General features: G+C 41.0%; 1 protein-coding gene across 1 annotated transcript in view; it reads left to right on the top strand.

Annotated features, from left to right (window-relative positions):
• Window positions 1-16012, top strand: part of LOC148353789 (ankyrin-3-like) — a 127255-nt gene that overhangs the window by 96942 nt on the left and 14301 nt on the right. The window contains exons 31-40 of the mRNA XM_088350924.1: window positions 550-704; window positions 842-1053; window positions 2371-2578; window positions 2651-2747; window positions 3243-3471; window positions 3589-3714; window positions 5594-5716; window positions 6151-6177; window positions 7516-7597; window positions 8746-15918. Of these exons, the coding sequence (XP_088207050.1) occupies window positions 550-704; window positions 842-1053; window positions 2371-2578; window positions 2651-2747; window positions 3243-3471; window positions 3589-3714; window positions 5594-5716; window positions 6151-6177; window positions 7516-7597; window positions 8746-15918 (8432 nt within the window). The remainder of the gene's footprint in view (window positions 1-549; window positions 705-841; window positions 1054-2370; window positions 2579-2650; window positions 2748-3242; window positions 3472-3588; window positions 3715-5593; window positions 5717-6150; window positions 6178-7515; window positions 7598-8745; window positions 15919-16012) is intronic.

Genomic DNA, 16012 nt, shown 5'->3' with positions numbered 1-16012 from the left:
CGACTAAACCCTGTAAGGTCCTGCATTGTAAAATTGCAACATTTGTATTTTTTCAAAGAATGGTCTTACTGATAATGATTTTTTTTTTGTTATTAACTTTCTTCAATGAACATAATCTTTTGGTGCTCTTGTTTCATTTTACATTTATTATGGGGAATTTTTTATAAAAGCCTGCTCTCCAAGTTCAGAACTTTTCCAATCTGCAAAACTTTGGCCCAGCAATAACACTTTGTTAACTTGGATCTATCAGATTTAAGTAAGTATAATACATTTCTCATAAAAATTCTCCAAACATCTCGTTTCCATTTCCAAAGTCCTCTTTTAACACAATCTAAGTGGGTAATAATTCTACATTACAAGGTCAAGAGATAAAAATATGATAAAAGAAAGTCAGGATAAATTGGCAAAACAATTTACAAGATAATGCTTGGAGACTGGCCTAAACATAGTGCAATACTGTAAATGATGCTGCTGAAGAACAAGAGCTTCGCAAAGCGGATGTACGCAGCTGCTTTTGACTGACCTTTTCGATACCATACTTTCTTCCAGTCCTGTTATTGTGGAGATCCCTCATTTTGGTTCCATGCGGGGGAAGGAGAGGGAACTGATTGTGTTAAGAAGCGATAACGGCGACACATGGCGGGAGCACCAGTTCGATTCCACTCAGGAGGAACTCACGGAGCTGGTTACTGGGATGGATGAAGGTAAAGGAATCGGTTTATTACAGGAACAAATGGCAAGACTGCAAATTTCAAGACACTCAAATACAGAAAGGATGGTTATAGGTTAGCATTTGTGCCACACAAATGGATACACAACTGCAATAACTTCTTATCCATAGAGTTGGACAGCCCTGCAGAGCTGGAGAAGAAGCGCATTTGCCGTATTGTGAGCAGAGACTTCCCCCAGTATTTTGCCGTGGTGTCCAGGATCAAGCAGGAGTCCAACCACATGGGTCCTGATGGCGGAGTTTTGTCCAGTAGCACTGTGCCTATGGTGCAGGCCTCTTTCCCACAGGGGGCACTTACCAAGAAAATCCGTGTTGGCCTGCAGGTTTGTTCTGAGATCAACTCACACACGGGCTGTTTATTTTTTTGTGCTGCCAAATAAAATCTTCTGGGACAACATTGTAATTTTATTCCTAAAAAAAAAAAAAAAAAAAAAAAATCAGAATCCACTTAAAAAAAAATCAATTCGGTCAAGCTTAGTTAAGAACAGAGTTGGGCAAAATATGGCTCCCCAAATGTAATATGTGGGGTACATAGTTTAAAGTGTCCTTAAAGAAGTTAAAAGTTGAATATTTATTCTATTAAGTATGTCTTAACAATGTTCAACTGAGTTCAAAGAGCCCTTGTCCTTTTTTTCCACCTGTGTCTATCTGTGGGACACATTAGAAGGGATAGGGGGAGTGAGTGGGTGTTTGGCTGTAGGGTGACGTAATGCTAGTCTTTGTGGGATTTTTTCCTATTTGTGAGTGTAGCATGGAAAATGTTGAAAGTAAGAAGAGGCCTGTTTCAAGTACACTCCAAATGCCAACCCAAACCCCAAGAAAGTTAAAAAAAAAATCATTATTCGAACGCGTCAAAGAAATGCACTACTTGCTCCTGCATCATGGGGAGCTTCATAGAGGCTGCAATGACGGCACAGGTCAGAAGATGGCGGGTTCCAATTTCCGTGCACCTCCTTTAAAAAATGATATTATTATTTGTATGTTTACATTGGTAAAACAAAGCACTACTAGCAAGTTGAATTGGTAATATTCCTGTCCCCAGTATCTCTAACAATTTCAATAGATGGCCATATTTTTCTTTAATTGCTATTTTATCTTTAATCAATTATTGAATGTATTTATCAAGACATTTATCCAATTTATTGAAGAAAAAAAAGTATCGCATTTTGAGTTTCTCAAGGCATATTATCCAATTCAGCACTTAAAAGGAACATAATATATAGCTTGCTTTAATTCTTTGTGTTTCAAAACAAATTTGACGGTCTATTCACATATTCAAAAGAATGACATAAAATCTAACTTGTAGATGTCTGCATGTTTATTTATCCACAAATGCACATCGGCCCTATTCTAAAAAGACTTCTCTCTATTTATTTATTTTTTTACATTTTTATCTGGAATGGAACGTCTTTTTGAAGTAGCAGCAACGATATGATAAAAAATTGGATGCGCCTACATCATCATTTTTTTCTCATGTGTGAGATTTCAGACTGAATTGTTACATAAAAATCAAATCAATGTTTTTTCCTGCTTGCTTGGCCTTTCTGCCAAATATTTTAACTCAATGCGGCTGGCCAATCAAAAAGTTTTCCCAATCCTGGTATAGACCCATATACCACACGATTTCTGTCCCTGTTTAGGCTCAGCCTGTTCCCGACGATATGGTGAGGGCAGTCCTCGGGAATAGAGCCACCTTCAGCCCCATTGTGACCGTGGAGCCCAGAAGGAGGAAATTCCACAAGCCCATCACAATGACCATCCCCGTCCCGTCACGCCATGCAGAGGGTCACCCCGTTGGCAACCGGGGCGATGCGGCTCCTTGTCTGAGATTGCTCTGCAGTATTACAGGCAAGGACAGCTAGAAATGATGCAAGCACGAGAGACTGTATTGTGGACAGACTCATGTTTTGTCTTTTGCAGGAGGGACGTCCCCTGCCCAGTGGGAAGACATCACAGGGACCACACCGCTTTCCTTTGTCACAGATTGTGTCTCCTTTACCACAAATGTGTCGGCCAGGTGCGTTACCATTGAAACATTTATTCTTAAAAATAAAATCATTAATCATTTGGCAGTTGGAAGCCTGAACAAATGAGTGTATGTATGTATGTATGTATGTATATATATATATATATATATATATATATATATATATATATATATATATACAATTATACAATTTCCATTCTTTAAAGCAGAGTTTGAAGGACATTTTTCATTTAAAATAAAGATCATTATGGCGAACCTTCTTTTTGTCCCAATTATACCTTCTATTTATTTTTAATCTAATTTGATAAATTAAAAAAAGGCGTGACTTTTCATGGAAAAACACTATTGTCTCGGTGAACCCAAAATTTGAATGGTACTGTACATATATTTTTTCATAATAATAACTAGAATGGTAATAGCTAGAATAAACACAAATATTGCACTGGCCAAAAAAATTAAATTCTTTGCATGTCTATATTCGTAATTGTCACAATGAAGGCGTTAACAAACTGTGGTCCCGGGCAGGTTCTGGCTCGCAGACTGTCACCAGATTCCTGAGACGGTGGGTCTGGCGTCTCAGTTATACCGGGAGCTGATCTGCGTGCCGTACCTGGCCAAATTTGTGGTTTTCGCCAAGATGAATGACCCGGTGGAGGCCCGTCTGCGCTGCTTTTGTATGACCGACGACAAAGTGGACAAAACGCTCGAGCAGCAGGAGAACTTTGAGGAGGTGGCTCGCAGTAAAGACATCGAGGTGGGCTTGAGTTATTTGTGGTGAAAATAAACTTTGCCAAGCTTGATTTTAAACCTTGAGGCAATTTTTGTATAGTTACCACTTTTGTCAATGTTTGTTTTAAATGGCTTCATTCAGGTTCAGGAAGGCAAGCCCATCCATGTGGACTGCTACGGCAACTTGTCTCCACTGACCAAAAGTGGACAGCAACTTGTTTTTAATTTCTACTCTTTTAAGGAAAACCGACTTCCTTTCAACGTTAAGGTAGACATTTTTTTTTACAATATGACAAAAATAGTTGTATAAAATAACTTCAGGTTGTGAAGTATGAAAGTTTTTAGGGGAAATGTTCTGCCAATCAGCAAGTATCTTCAGAAACAACATTTTGGCCTTTAAAGTCCTCTAGCCCAGTGTTATTTAATCATTGTGCCTTGAGAGCTTGTCGAGTGTGCCCAATATTATTTTTACAAAAAGCATGCCATTGTCCAGTATCTATGCTCAATTCCAGTGATCACTAGAGTAACTGTATATTCATATCAGTAGATGGCAGTATACTACCACTTTTTGGAAACCAAAGTCAATTATTAAATATTAAGTAACTTATTTTGTTTCAAGAAATGGTTTGAGATTGCACTGCTAAAAAAGTCAAATAAATCAAATAGAGCAAAATGCCTGCTCAAAATATGGATTTCCATCATTTTGTTCCTCTAGAAAAAAGTTATTTGACTCATTTTAAGTATTTCTTTCTCAGAAAAAAGAGAAAAATATAGGTAAGCAGGTTAAATTTATTGTATGGTTATATACCAATTTACAGTAAAATTATTAACTTTGTTGTCAATAAGGCAATTGGTTTTTTTATATCGTTTGAAGAATTTATCATTTTAAAAATCTGAAAAAATGAAAATGCTAATCCCTGGTCTTCCATTTTAATTGAAGAGTTTGATCTGAGTTAATGATGCTAAATATTAAACAATACTTACTAACCAGTGAAATGTGGCATTTAAGCACGTTCGACCCAAAACCAGTGTTACGCAGTAAGGTTGTCTGGCAAGGCACAGTCAGATATCCAAATAAATAACCCTACATCTTATTCATCATTTAATTGGCAGAGCAACAAGGAAATATATAAACCGTAGCATATCTCATCTCATTAGCCGTACCGCTTATCCTCATTAGGGTCGCGAGGGGGCTGGAGCCCGTCCCAGCCATCTCCGGGCAGTGGGCAGGGGACACCCTGAACTGGTTGCCAGCCAGTAACAGGGCACACAGAGACGGACAACTCCCTCGCTCATTCACAACTAGGGACAATTTGGACTGGCCAATTCACCTGAAATGCATGTTTTTGGAATGTGGGAGGAAACCGGAGTGCCCGGAGGAAACCCACGCAAGCACGGGGAGAACATGCACAGGAAGTCTGGAGCTGGATTTGAACCCACGACAGGTTCCACTGACATGAACTGTGCCGCACAAGCGCTAACCACTGCGCCGCTGTGCTGCCCACCGTAGCATATAATTTTTTTTTATTGTGTTACCTTTACTCATAAATAAAGTCTATGCGTGGCTCCTTCTGAATAATAGCATTAATAGATTAGTAATCCTCCGTTATAAAAAGGGACAATCCATGCTTTGAGAAAAAAGTACTGAATGACTTGACTTGAGGCAAGCTTTCTAATTCAATCTCTAATTATATTGTTTGGGACTAATTAGAATCTTTTTTTTCTACGCTCTCTGCCAGAGGCAAGAGAGTTGTGTGCCTCAGTCTGCATCTGCATATGTTACATACAAATGTTATTCATCGAATTAAATGAAAATTCAGCAACTTTGAAATGAAAATCCCAAAATGGTTAGATTAAACGAGTTAGAACCCTAACATTAGATACATATAACCATTTAAAGTATTAAATATTTTACATTTCTATTATGACAGACGAGGCTCACCTGACTGCATGTCACTGGCCCAAACTATGAGCAGCAGTTTTAGTTGCTGCCAAGTCATGCACTCCGTATCTTCTCAATTACCCTCTGACGCAATTAATCATCAATCAATTGAAATCTATTAGTTGGTGTGACTAAATTCTTCAGAATCTAACATGTGCATTGTCTTCCACCCATCAGCAATGCATTTTTTATTTTTTTTGTTCAGATCAGAGATATGGGCCAAGAGCCATGTGGCCGTCTGTCCTTCCTAAAGGAAGCAAAATCTTCCAAAGGTGTTCCGCAGACCGCTATATGCAATTTGAATATCACACTACCCACTCACAAGAAGGTAAGTGTACACTTACCAAGAGTCTTATGTCCTTTTGGCTCATGTCTCATCACCTACTACTTGGTATCCCAATAATGAAAAGCGACAATCAGGGGATGACCAGTAATATTACTATGTGCTTGTTTTTATTGCACATTTAGTATGAAGCCAGTTATAAGACCCCACAATGTATCTTGTGCTTTGCTTTGCTACTGCCTGGCTCAATTTTAAGAATGATTGCCATGCATTTATTGCAAGAAATAAGCGCTTTTGCTTGTTATATTTTGCTCCTATGATTAATACTATAATAATTCTTGGTTTGGTTTCCCCCTGGTGTGTTTTGGGTTTTTGTTTTGCTGCTACATTTGTCATCAACCCATCTCATGAATATGTGCCTGCTGTCCATTGTGACATCTCTCCCCCTCCTGCTGCAATGCATCTTGGGAATCACACAGGACATCGAATCTGATCCTGACGATGAGGTAAATAATCTTTTCATCATCACACAAACAGCTGCTTCTGTTTTTTTTTGTTTGTTTGTTGTTCCTTTGTTGGCTTTAACTGACAAAAAATTGCTTTCGAGCATGACCGTAAATGGGACTTGTTTCTATTGAATTTTCATTATTAACGGTCTTAATTTTGATTGACATAAATGCCTCACGCAGTTCAACACTTGTTACCTTAGCATCTATAATTTTGAGTACTAATCAACCATTAGATTGTCCTATTGTTTTGGTCCTATAAAGTTTGTAAGGATAAATTCCTTCTTTTAGATGCATCCATTTCTTTTGTTGGATCAGATCACTGTATATCAGGGATGTCTAACTTTGGCCGGATCTAGACTTTCTTTTTTCAGGCAGGCCAGATCAAGTTCATTATTTTAGCTTGTTTTTCGTGTTATGCGTTTTTATTTGGCTTACATAAAGTGATCTAACCAACATATTCTAATCACAGCGACAAGGGATCTTTTCCAAACACAACAAATTTAAATACCTGCCAATACTACAGCATTACGTGTTAGACTACCGCTTTTAGCTTCACCTAAAGAGGGCTGGCATTGTTGTCCTCTAGCTGCCAGGGTACGCAAAACCTCAAAAAGGCTGGGCAAAAATTTAAGAAGTAAACTGGTGAATGTTGTATATTTTGACCCTCTGTAGTTTGTATTCTTCCTTGTGCTTTTTAGCACTTGATTTCTTTAAATTACTCCCCCTTTTTCCTCATTTTGTAATACATTTGTTCAGAGTATTCGTACTTCTCTGTCAGTGTTTTATGCAGCATTGTAATGCAATTTATCATTTCCGGATAAAAGACAAAAGCAATGCTAAAACTTTAAATAAACAAATTTGTCATTGTCTAGGCTTGTAGCAGTTATGACAAAACACCTATGTGAAGAATTTTCTGCTAAGCTAACAACGTCGTTTAAATAGTTTAGGTCTGGGGTCGATAACCCAAAATTTTGAAAGAGCCGTAATGAATTAAAGAAAACAACACACACACAAAACGAATATGTCTGGGGCTGCAACAAAATAAAAGCCTTATAAGGATAAATTTTTTAAATTAAAACAACAGGCGATTCATACATAAAAGATAGTCATTCAATATCTAATACTTATTTGAAAGACAAGCATCACACAAAAAATTACATGTATATTACCCCCCTTTTACCATGCTGAAACATTTCTGAAATATCTCTAGAAAGCCACTAGGACAACGCTAAAGAGCCACATACGATTCTAGAGCTGCAGGTTGCAAAACAAGCGGTCTAGGTAAACCATGTTTAAACTTCTTTTGTTTTTTTGTTTTTGTTCTTTATTTTGCAGAATGAAAGGCCAGAACGACGCCATACCTTTGCCTCCTTAGCTTTGCGTAAGCGCTACAGCTATTTGACGGACTCTGCGTCCAGTGAGTTTTGTTTTTTCTTGCCAGAACATGCATGCCAAATGAATTAAGACGATTTCTACACGAATACATTTCTACATGAATACATTTCTACACGAATACTATAGTTAAACTGTCTGAAGGTCCCTTAATATTGTTTTTGTTTTTGCATACACTGTGCAGGAGTTTTAACAGTAAACACTCACTAATCATTTCTTTCACCAGCTCAAACATTCTGTCATCCATCTTGCATGTTTTTACTGTTTGTCATTGTCAAGCTTGGCTTGGGCTACCGCATTATGTGCCAATGTTTCAATTCTTTGTCACTTTAGAATTTAACTGGAATATGTGTTTTGTAATATTTATTTCTCATTTTATGATCATGTTCTATTCATTTTGCACCTATCGTGTGGCCATTGTTTTGTCATTTGCTTCTGACAGTGTGTGGTTGTGAATATTTTTCTGATTAAAGGTTGCACTTTACGCTACAGCTTGACATAGATGTATTTTTTTGGGAGATGGGTCATCTTAAAACTAGTATTTTTTTTCCTTCTTTTCCTTTTTGGACCCTCAAAGTATTTTGGATGTAAATATCCCTCAGGAAGTGCGGTAAAACAATATGGTGCCAAAATCTTGGTGCTGAGTGAACTGGTTCACATGGTCATTTTTTTAAAAAAGTGCAACCTTGAGTTTTGTTTCGTCTAAACACAAGATTTTTGTATTGTGCTTTTATAAATCTTATCAACTTGTGGGGTCATCGCTGGCATTGAAATGAATAATGATTTAAGAAATTGTATGTGACAATCAAAGGTACTCTATTGTCGAACACATATAGAGTACATCAAAATGCAATGAAATTGTATTTTTCAGTGATCATTTTTTGTCACTTCAACTGCCATATTTCACGCATTTCTGTCCTCCTTTACCCCGGCCACAAACACTTTTTATTTTGTCATGTATTGTTGTTTAGATACATTTGCATACATTACATATAATTTCCCCGTGATTGTTTAAAAGGGACCTTCTGTAAAACTCAAAAGTACATTGTTGTCTTGCAATTTGCAAGTTGATGCTGTTTCTGACTGAATTTCTCTTTCTTTTATGTTTTCTTTGTCAATTATTTTATGTTTTATTTTCTGTTGCTTTTCTTTTGATTTGAATTATTGTTGAAGAAACATCTGATCGGAGTCCGCAAAGAACACAGCCTCCTGGCTACTCTCACAAACCTGTCTTTTCAACGAGATCTTATCAGGCGTGGCCGCCTGCTCCTATCGCCGTCCCTATCCAAGCCAAGTCTGGGTTTGGCTCCCTCTCCAGCTCATCGTCCAACACACCTTCTGCATCTCCACTAAAGTCTGTCTGGTCCATTAACTCTGCCTCGCCCATTAAGACAAATATTCCTGGATCTCCTGCTTCGTCTATCAAGTCACTTAGTGACATGGCCTCTCCCATACGTTCTTACCGAACCATCTCTTCTCCCATCAAAACTGTTGTTCATTCTCAATACCCAGAACAGGTTGCCAACAGTCCCCTGGCCTCACCTGCCAAAAGTACATCAGACAGTGCTTCTGCTAAAGGAATCTCTGCATTGTCAGCTAGGACATCCCCTATAAGTGCTTCGGCAGGGGGAAGTCCTCTCCTGGAGAGGACCTCTATAGCAATTACACCTCCAACTTCTCCCAAATCCTCTCTTACTATGTTCAGTTCGCCCCAGTCATACAAGAACGCCGTAGGGGGTTCAGCTGGTTTGGTATCTTCTTCCTCTCCCATTAAAACTGTCCCTGGCCTCTCCTCTGTCCGTTCCTTTTCGTCAGATGTGTCTGGTGGCCCTGCAAGGAATCTGTTTTCTTCACTGTCATCACCACTCAAATCAAACACACTTCAAAGTGCTGCAGCTCTGATCAATGGAACAGTGTCATCAGCACAGTATCGCGCCTCCTCCCCAACCTCTGTCCTTGCCAGCAGTCTTCAAGAAAGAATACAGGCAACCACCAATGCTGTCACGACAAGCGTCAATGCGGCATTTGATGAGGTTGAAAAAACGTTTAATTCTTGCTCAGCTGGGTATGGCACCTTGAAATCCCTGTCCTCCTCTCCTTCCTCCTCGTACCAGTCCATAAAGTCCTCTCCATCCAGTTCCCTTTACAACTCATTAAGATCCCCTCCAAATGCCACCACAGCTGGAACATGCAGCACAGTTACAGTCCCTGTGTATTCTGTTATCAATGTAGTACCAGAACACCAGTTCAAAAAGTTACCTGAGGTATCCAGGTCAGCTGCTGCTATTGTGTCCCCACGTAAGACAATGCCTTCTGAGATGAATCCTCAACTGCAGTCGTCCTTTATCAGAAATCTTTCCCCTACAAAACCTCCCCTTCTACCTTCTGGTTTGAAGTCAAACTCAACGTCCCCATTGTCATCAAGCCAAGAAATTCTAAAGGATGTTGCTGACATGAAAGAGGACTTAATAAGAATGTCTGCTATTTTGCAGACTGAGCCAAATTCAAACACACATAAAGGCTTTCAGCCTGGTTCTAGCGGTAAAGTAGAAGATGAAGAGCCATACCGCATTATGGAGAAAGTTAAACAAGATTTGGTAAAAGTGAGTGAAATCCTGACTAAAGATGCGGCCAAAGAGCCAATGATGAGGGGGCCTTTAGACAACATATGCTTCTCAAAAGTACCTGTTGAACAGCCACCAAGCAACTGGAGCTACCCACCAAGATATGAAACCGTGGTCCCACAGGCAAAAGAAAAAACTATTCAAGATAGAAATTTCAATCTTTCTGCGGTTGCTGATTATTTAGCTAACGATGTTAGCAGAAATTCTTTCAGCAAAACGAACAACACAAAGCATGCCACAGATGAGGGCAAGAAGGAAGTGGATGGCAGGGAAAAGCAGAAACGTGTTCTAAAGCCTACCATTGCTGTTCAAGAACAAAAACTAAAAATGCCTCCAACCGGCATGCGATCATCCCATTCAGACAGAGAGATAGGTAAAGTGGCTGATGCACTCTTTGGGGCAGATGCTGTGCTGGAATCTCCTGATGATATATTTCAAGAACAGGATAAAAGCCCTCTCTCAGACAGTGGTTTTGAGACCAGAAGTGAAAGGACCCCCTCTGCCCCCCAGAGTGCTGAAGGCATGGGACCAAAGGCCCCTTTCCAGGACATCCCTGTTGCACCAGTCATTACTGAAACTAGAACTGAAGTTGTTCATGTCATCCGAAGTTATGAGACTCCTGAGGAGAACAACCAGACTGCTATGGTGGAGGGAAATCCCATGAGTTATATAGATGCCGAGTCTAAAGGTCTTGCCAATCAAGCTGCATCCACCCCTGAGCTGACTATGGGTTATTATACCAAAGTTGCTCCTGATGAGGATCCGATGGGTAAAAGCATACGGTTGAAAGAGGAAACTCACATCACTACTACCACCAGGATGGTGTACCACAAACCATCTAATAATGAAGCTGTTTCAGAGAGGTGTGAGGAAACTATGTCAGTTCAGGACATAATGAAGGCTTTTCAATCAGGAAAGGACCCTTCCAGGGAGCTCGCTGGTCTCTTTGAGCACAAACCTGAGGAAAAATCCCAGAGAGCCTCCGAAGAGGTCAAACCAAAGGTTGAACGAATAATTGAAGTGCACATCGAAAAGGGCAATAAAACAGAACCGACAGAGGTCATCATTAGAGAGACTAAAAACCACTCAGACAGTGAAATGTATTACTACTCTGGAAACAAACTAGAGGACAGGGAAAACGAAGAAATTCCCACATACTTCGACTCTTCCAAATTTAACACCACTATGACACATGAGGATAGTCGCCCTAGTTCAGCCCAATTAATGGCAGATGAGTCATATAAAACCTTGAAATTGCTTAGTCAGCAATCTCTAGAGTACAATGAAGATGAATCATCAGAGTTAAGAGGGGAATCTTATAATTTCGCTGAGAAAATGTTATTGTCAGAGAAGTTTGACCAATCCCATGTTGACACTGCGGAATACATTAAAGAAAAGTCTCACTTTAACTCACCGGACAGAGGTCGAAATGATGGTAGGTCAATTGGCCCAAGAACGGAATATATTTTTCGTTCGTCTAGGAATGTGTTCGATACATCAGGAAGAATGGCCAATCCTGATGATAACTATGAGACAATGACACTTTTGAAGCATTCATCTGAGCCTGGTAGTCCTAAGCAATCTGTTTGGATGCGTGTGTCAGGCGATGACACAGAGAGAAAGGAAAGGGAGCAATTAATGTATGAGGAGAGAGTAGATAGAACTGTTAAAGAAGCAGAAGAAAAACTCAGTGAGGTTTCTCAGTTCTTCAGAGATAAAACAGAGCAGCTTAATGACGAGCTCTCATCTCCTGAGAGAAAATCTCGCAGATCAGATTTTAGGGAATCACGATCAGGGCCTAGTTCCACACAGAGCAGTCCAGAGCGATGTCTCTATAGAAATGGAGCTAGTGGGGAAGAATGGAGCAGGGAAAGACTAAGAGACAAATTCAGCTCTCATGATAGGAAATGTGCCAGTTTACCAAGTAGCCCTGAGAGGAGAGTTCTACTGCAGAACATTGATTCAGATAGTAGAAAGCAGGGAGATGGGAAGTTCGAAAGCCCAAAACCTGCTCAGATGTCATCTTCCAAAGTGAGTGCAGTCAGACTTAAATTTGAACAAGAGGCTCATAGGCCAGATAAGGGTCCTCAAAGTAGCCAAAATGCCAATGCTCCCATAAGGAAGCTTCATGAAAGTAAGCTCCCTGTGTACCAGGTATTTGGTGGTATTCACATTCCAAAAATTCCAGATAGTCAATCAAGCCAAAATACAGGACAAGAAAGTGAAACAAAGTTTTCCCCCACATATCAGGCTTGCGGGAATAATCAGGAAGATAAGAAGTTATTCAAAGCATGGGAGAACCAGGCATATGGTAACTATAAACCCCAATCTCCCAAATTACCTCAACCATTAGTCCACGGCTCTCTAAAAGATAACAATAGAGATCCACAAAGACAAGAAACTACCCAAAAAATCATTTACACTGAATTTGTTGTAAAAGACAGTCCAAAAAGCACTGACAGTCTAAAAAAAAACTTGGAATCTCAAATTCCGGTAAGAAAGTTCTCTAGTTTGTCAGAAAACCGCAGATCACAATTATCAGTCGAAACACATGACAAGCCAGGCTCTCGCTCGCCCGGCCTAGTCCGAAACCCTATTCAGAGTAGCTTTGAATCAAACAAATTGACTTGTGGGCCGTCAGGAAAATACAACTTAGACTGTAGCCAGTCGAACGTCACCTGCAACGGTGTTGATTGTGACCGAATAGAGTATTTGGATGGTGAAACTCCTGCAATTAGTACAGAAGGTTTTCAAAATATTAAACCCTTACCTGTTTATGTCAGCATTCAAGTCGGCAAGCAATACGAGAAAGAAACAACTGGTGGGCATCTTGGAACTTACAAAAAAATAGTAAGTCATGAAAGAAGAACTGTACAGGAGACCAGAGGAGCCTTTTTCACTGGTAACCAAAAAGAGTCTTCATCTCTTAAAGGTAGTCCAGAAGATGATACTATAGAACAAGTGAAATGTATAGACAGCTCTGGGAAAAGTCCTGTTAGTCCTGAGATCTTTAGCTCAGAGGACATTAGCTTGACCCAGAGAATGCCCGACTCTGTGATTGGCTCCAAGGCTGGAATGCCTTATCCAATCCCAGAGGAATCCGAAGAAGAAGACAGTAGGACCTTTATCTACAAGGAGCAGTCTGGGGGAAAACCCAAGCATGCCACTTCAGAGAATCATAGCAAGAAACAGGAATCAGAAAAACAAAGGTCAAAAGAGGATAAGAGAATGCCGTATATAGAGTTTCCCCCACCACCTCCTTTGGACAAGGAGCTGTCAGACCATGAAAAAAGAAAGTCTTGTGCATCCTCTGAAACAGAAACAGAGATGATGGAAGTAAACCTTCAAGAGGAGCATGACAAGCACTTCTTAGCCGAGCCAATCATCAGGGTCCAGCCTCCATCTCCCATTCCTCCTGGAGCTGATAAAAGTGACTCTAGTGATGACGAGTCTGTCTTCCATCCTATCCCCGTCAAAAGGTATACCTTTAAAATGAAAGAGGAGGGGGAGAAGCACTCAAAACACAGAAAATCTGAGAAAAACAGGGAGGCTGGGGTCAGTGGAGCCGAAAAAGGGGAAGAAGCTGACTTGGAACCAAATGGGAACGACCAATCGATCACTGACTGTTCTATAGCAACCACTGCTGAATTTTCCCATGACACTGATGCAACCGAAATTGACTCTTTAGATGGGTATGATTTTCAAGATGAAGACGACGGACTGGGTGAAGACCCAAATACATCCAGTCCATCCAATGACGGAAAAACAGCTGATCGCTCATTTAGCCAGTCAAAGCTCGAAGTAATTGAGGAAGAGAAGTGTGAGGATGGGAAAACCAATCCGTCTTCTACAAAACACAGTGGTGAAGGAATAGACTACACACTTGAAGGAAGGCATCCGGGAAGGCAGAGCTTCACAGACAACTATTTTGGCTCCCAAGTGGAAGAGGAGCTAAACTCAACCTTCAAAACAGTAGCCACAAAAGGCCTTGACTTTGACCCGTGGTCCACCAAAGGGAGTGATCATGATGGAGCTTATGACACCAAAACCAAAGACGAAGATCCTAAGCCATTTGGCTTATCTGTGGAGGACAAATCTCAGGCTACAACACCTGACACAACCCCTGCTCGAACCCCGACTGATGAGAGCACACCAACTAGTGAACCTAACCCCTTCCCTTTCCACGAAGGGAAGATGTTTGAGATGACCCGCAGTGGTGCAATTGACATGAGCAAGCGGGACTTTGTTGAAGAGAGGCTTCAGTTTTTTCAGATTGGTGAGCATTCCTCTGACCCTATAACAGGGGAAAAGGGGAGAGGGGGCAAGGTCCTGGGTGTAATTTCCTCTCAATCAAAAACAGGGGAGAGGTCGGCAGTAGAGGGGAAAGTGAAAGTTCTAGATACTATCACAAGCAGCTGCACAACCCCAGCAGCAACAGCAAAATGCAACCCTTTGCACCCTGGCAATGACGCTGGCGATCCTGGTACTGCCGTACCCACCTCTGATACCTTAATTGAGACTGCCTCCTCGTGTACAATCACAGCCTCTAAAGTTGATCACAAATTCCGCACCCCTATTAAGATGGGCATAGCTGCCTCTATAACTGTGAAAAAAGACTCAGGGGATCTATGTGATTTTAAAGGTGACATGTCAGAGAGCCAGATGGTACCAGAGTATATAAGTATAGAAGGTCAGAGTGCAGATGGCCAGTCTAGTAAAGACATAGAAGCCAAGTCAGAGACAAAAGATTACCCCTCGGAGAACTGCAACAACAATAATAACCTTGAGTCCTCCAGTATCCAGGCCAATTATATCCAGTGTGGTAGTGTGGTGTTCAATCTGCAGTCCTCCTCCGAGCCCACACTTCAAAAAGCAAGCAGAATAGAAACATTGTGTTGTAGGGATTTAGAAGAGAAAGAACTAGTCAAAAGCAGTCAAGTGCAGGAGCAGCAGCAGCCCAAAAATGTGCCAGTGAAAGACAGTGAAGTGAAGTTGCCTAGGTCCAGGCTTCCAGTAATAGCAACAGGGCGTTCAGTCCACACCTTGGGAACAACTATAGGCAAACAAAAGCCCAAGCAAGCAGTTAAAATAGAGACAAGGAAAAGAGGAATTCCAGCCATTGCCAAAGTAGAACCAAGGTCTAGAATACCAGTCAAAGATGTTAAGAAGGGTATCTCCACAACTGCAGCTAGCTCACCACATTCAGTTAGGATTACCACACAGCCAACCAGGCCGTTGGCTAAAGAAAGAGCAGCAATCAAATTACCCTCGAGGCTGCCAATGAAGGACAGGCATCAAGTTATTAAGGCATCCGATAAGGCTACATCTAGACAAGAGAGACAGGACAACCCTAGCGAAGTTTGTAAACGCACCATTGAATATTTCAAAGAGTTTAGCGGGGAGACAATAAAGTTGGTGGACCGCCTGTCAGATGAAGAGAAAAAGAAGCAGACAGAGCAGTCGGAGGAAGACAGCACCTCCCGGAGCACCTCCGTGTCAGACACCTCGCAGCCTTCCCAACCTTCCCAGCCCTCCCACTCGTCCAGGTCTGGTAGAGGTTCCAGGGCTGAGGCCGGGGCCCCGTCCGTAGGGGCAAAGTTGGTGACGACGGACAGGGCCTCTGGCAGTCAGAGGAGCAGGAGGAGTAGGCGGACTGGTGGGAAGGAGGGCAGTCAGGGACTCACAGGGTCTCGAACACCTCCCATCGCAGAGATCAAGCCTAGTTTGTAAAACTTTCACACTATCAAATACGTTATATATTGACCTATTTCACTTATAGTTGCATGACATGTTGTGGTCATTGAATTGGTTGACTG

Source organism: Urocampus carinirostris, chromosome 13 (assembly GCF_059441175.1).
Source record: "Urocampus carinirostris isolate Australia breed hairy pipefish chromosome 13, RoL_Ucar_1.0, whole genome shotgun sequence".
NCBI lineage: Eukaryota > Metazoa > Chordata > Actinopteri > Syngnathiformes > Syngnathidae > Urocampus > Urocampus carinirostris.
Note: the sequence above shows the minus strand (reverse complement) of the source record. Positions and strands in the feature narration are given on the sequence as shown.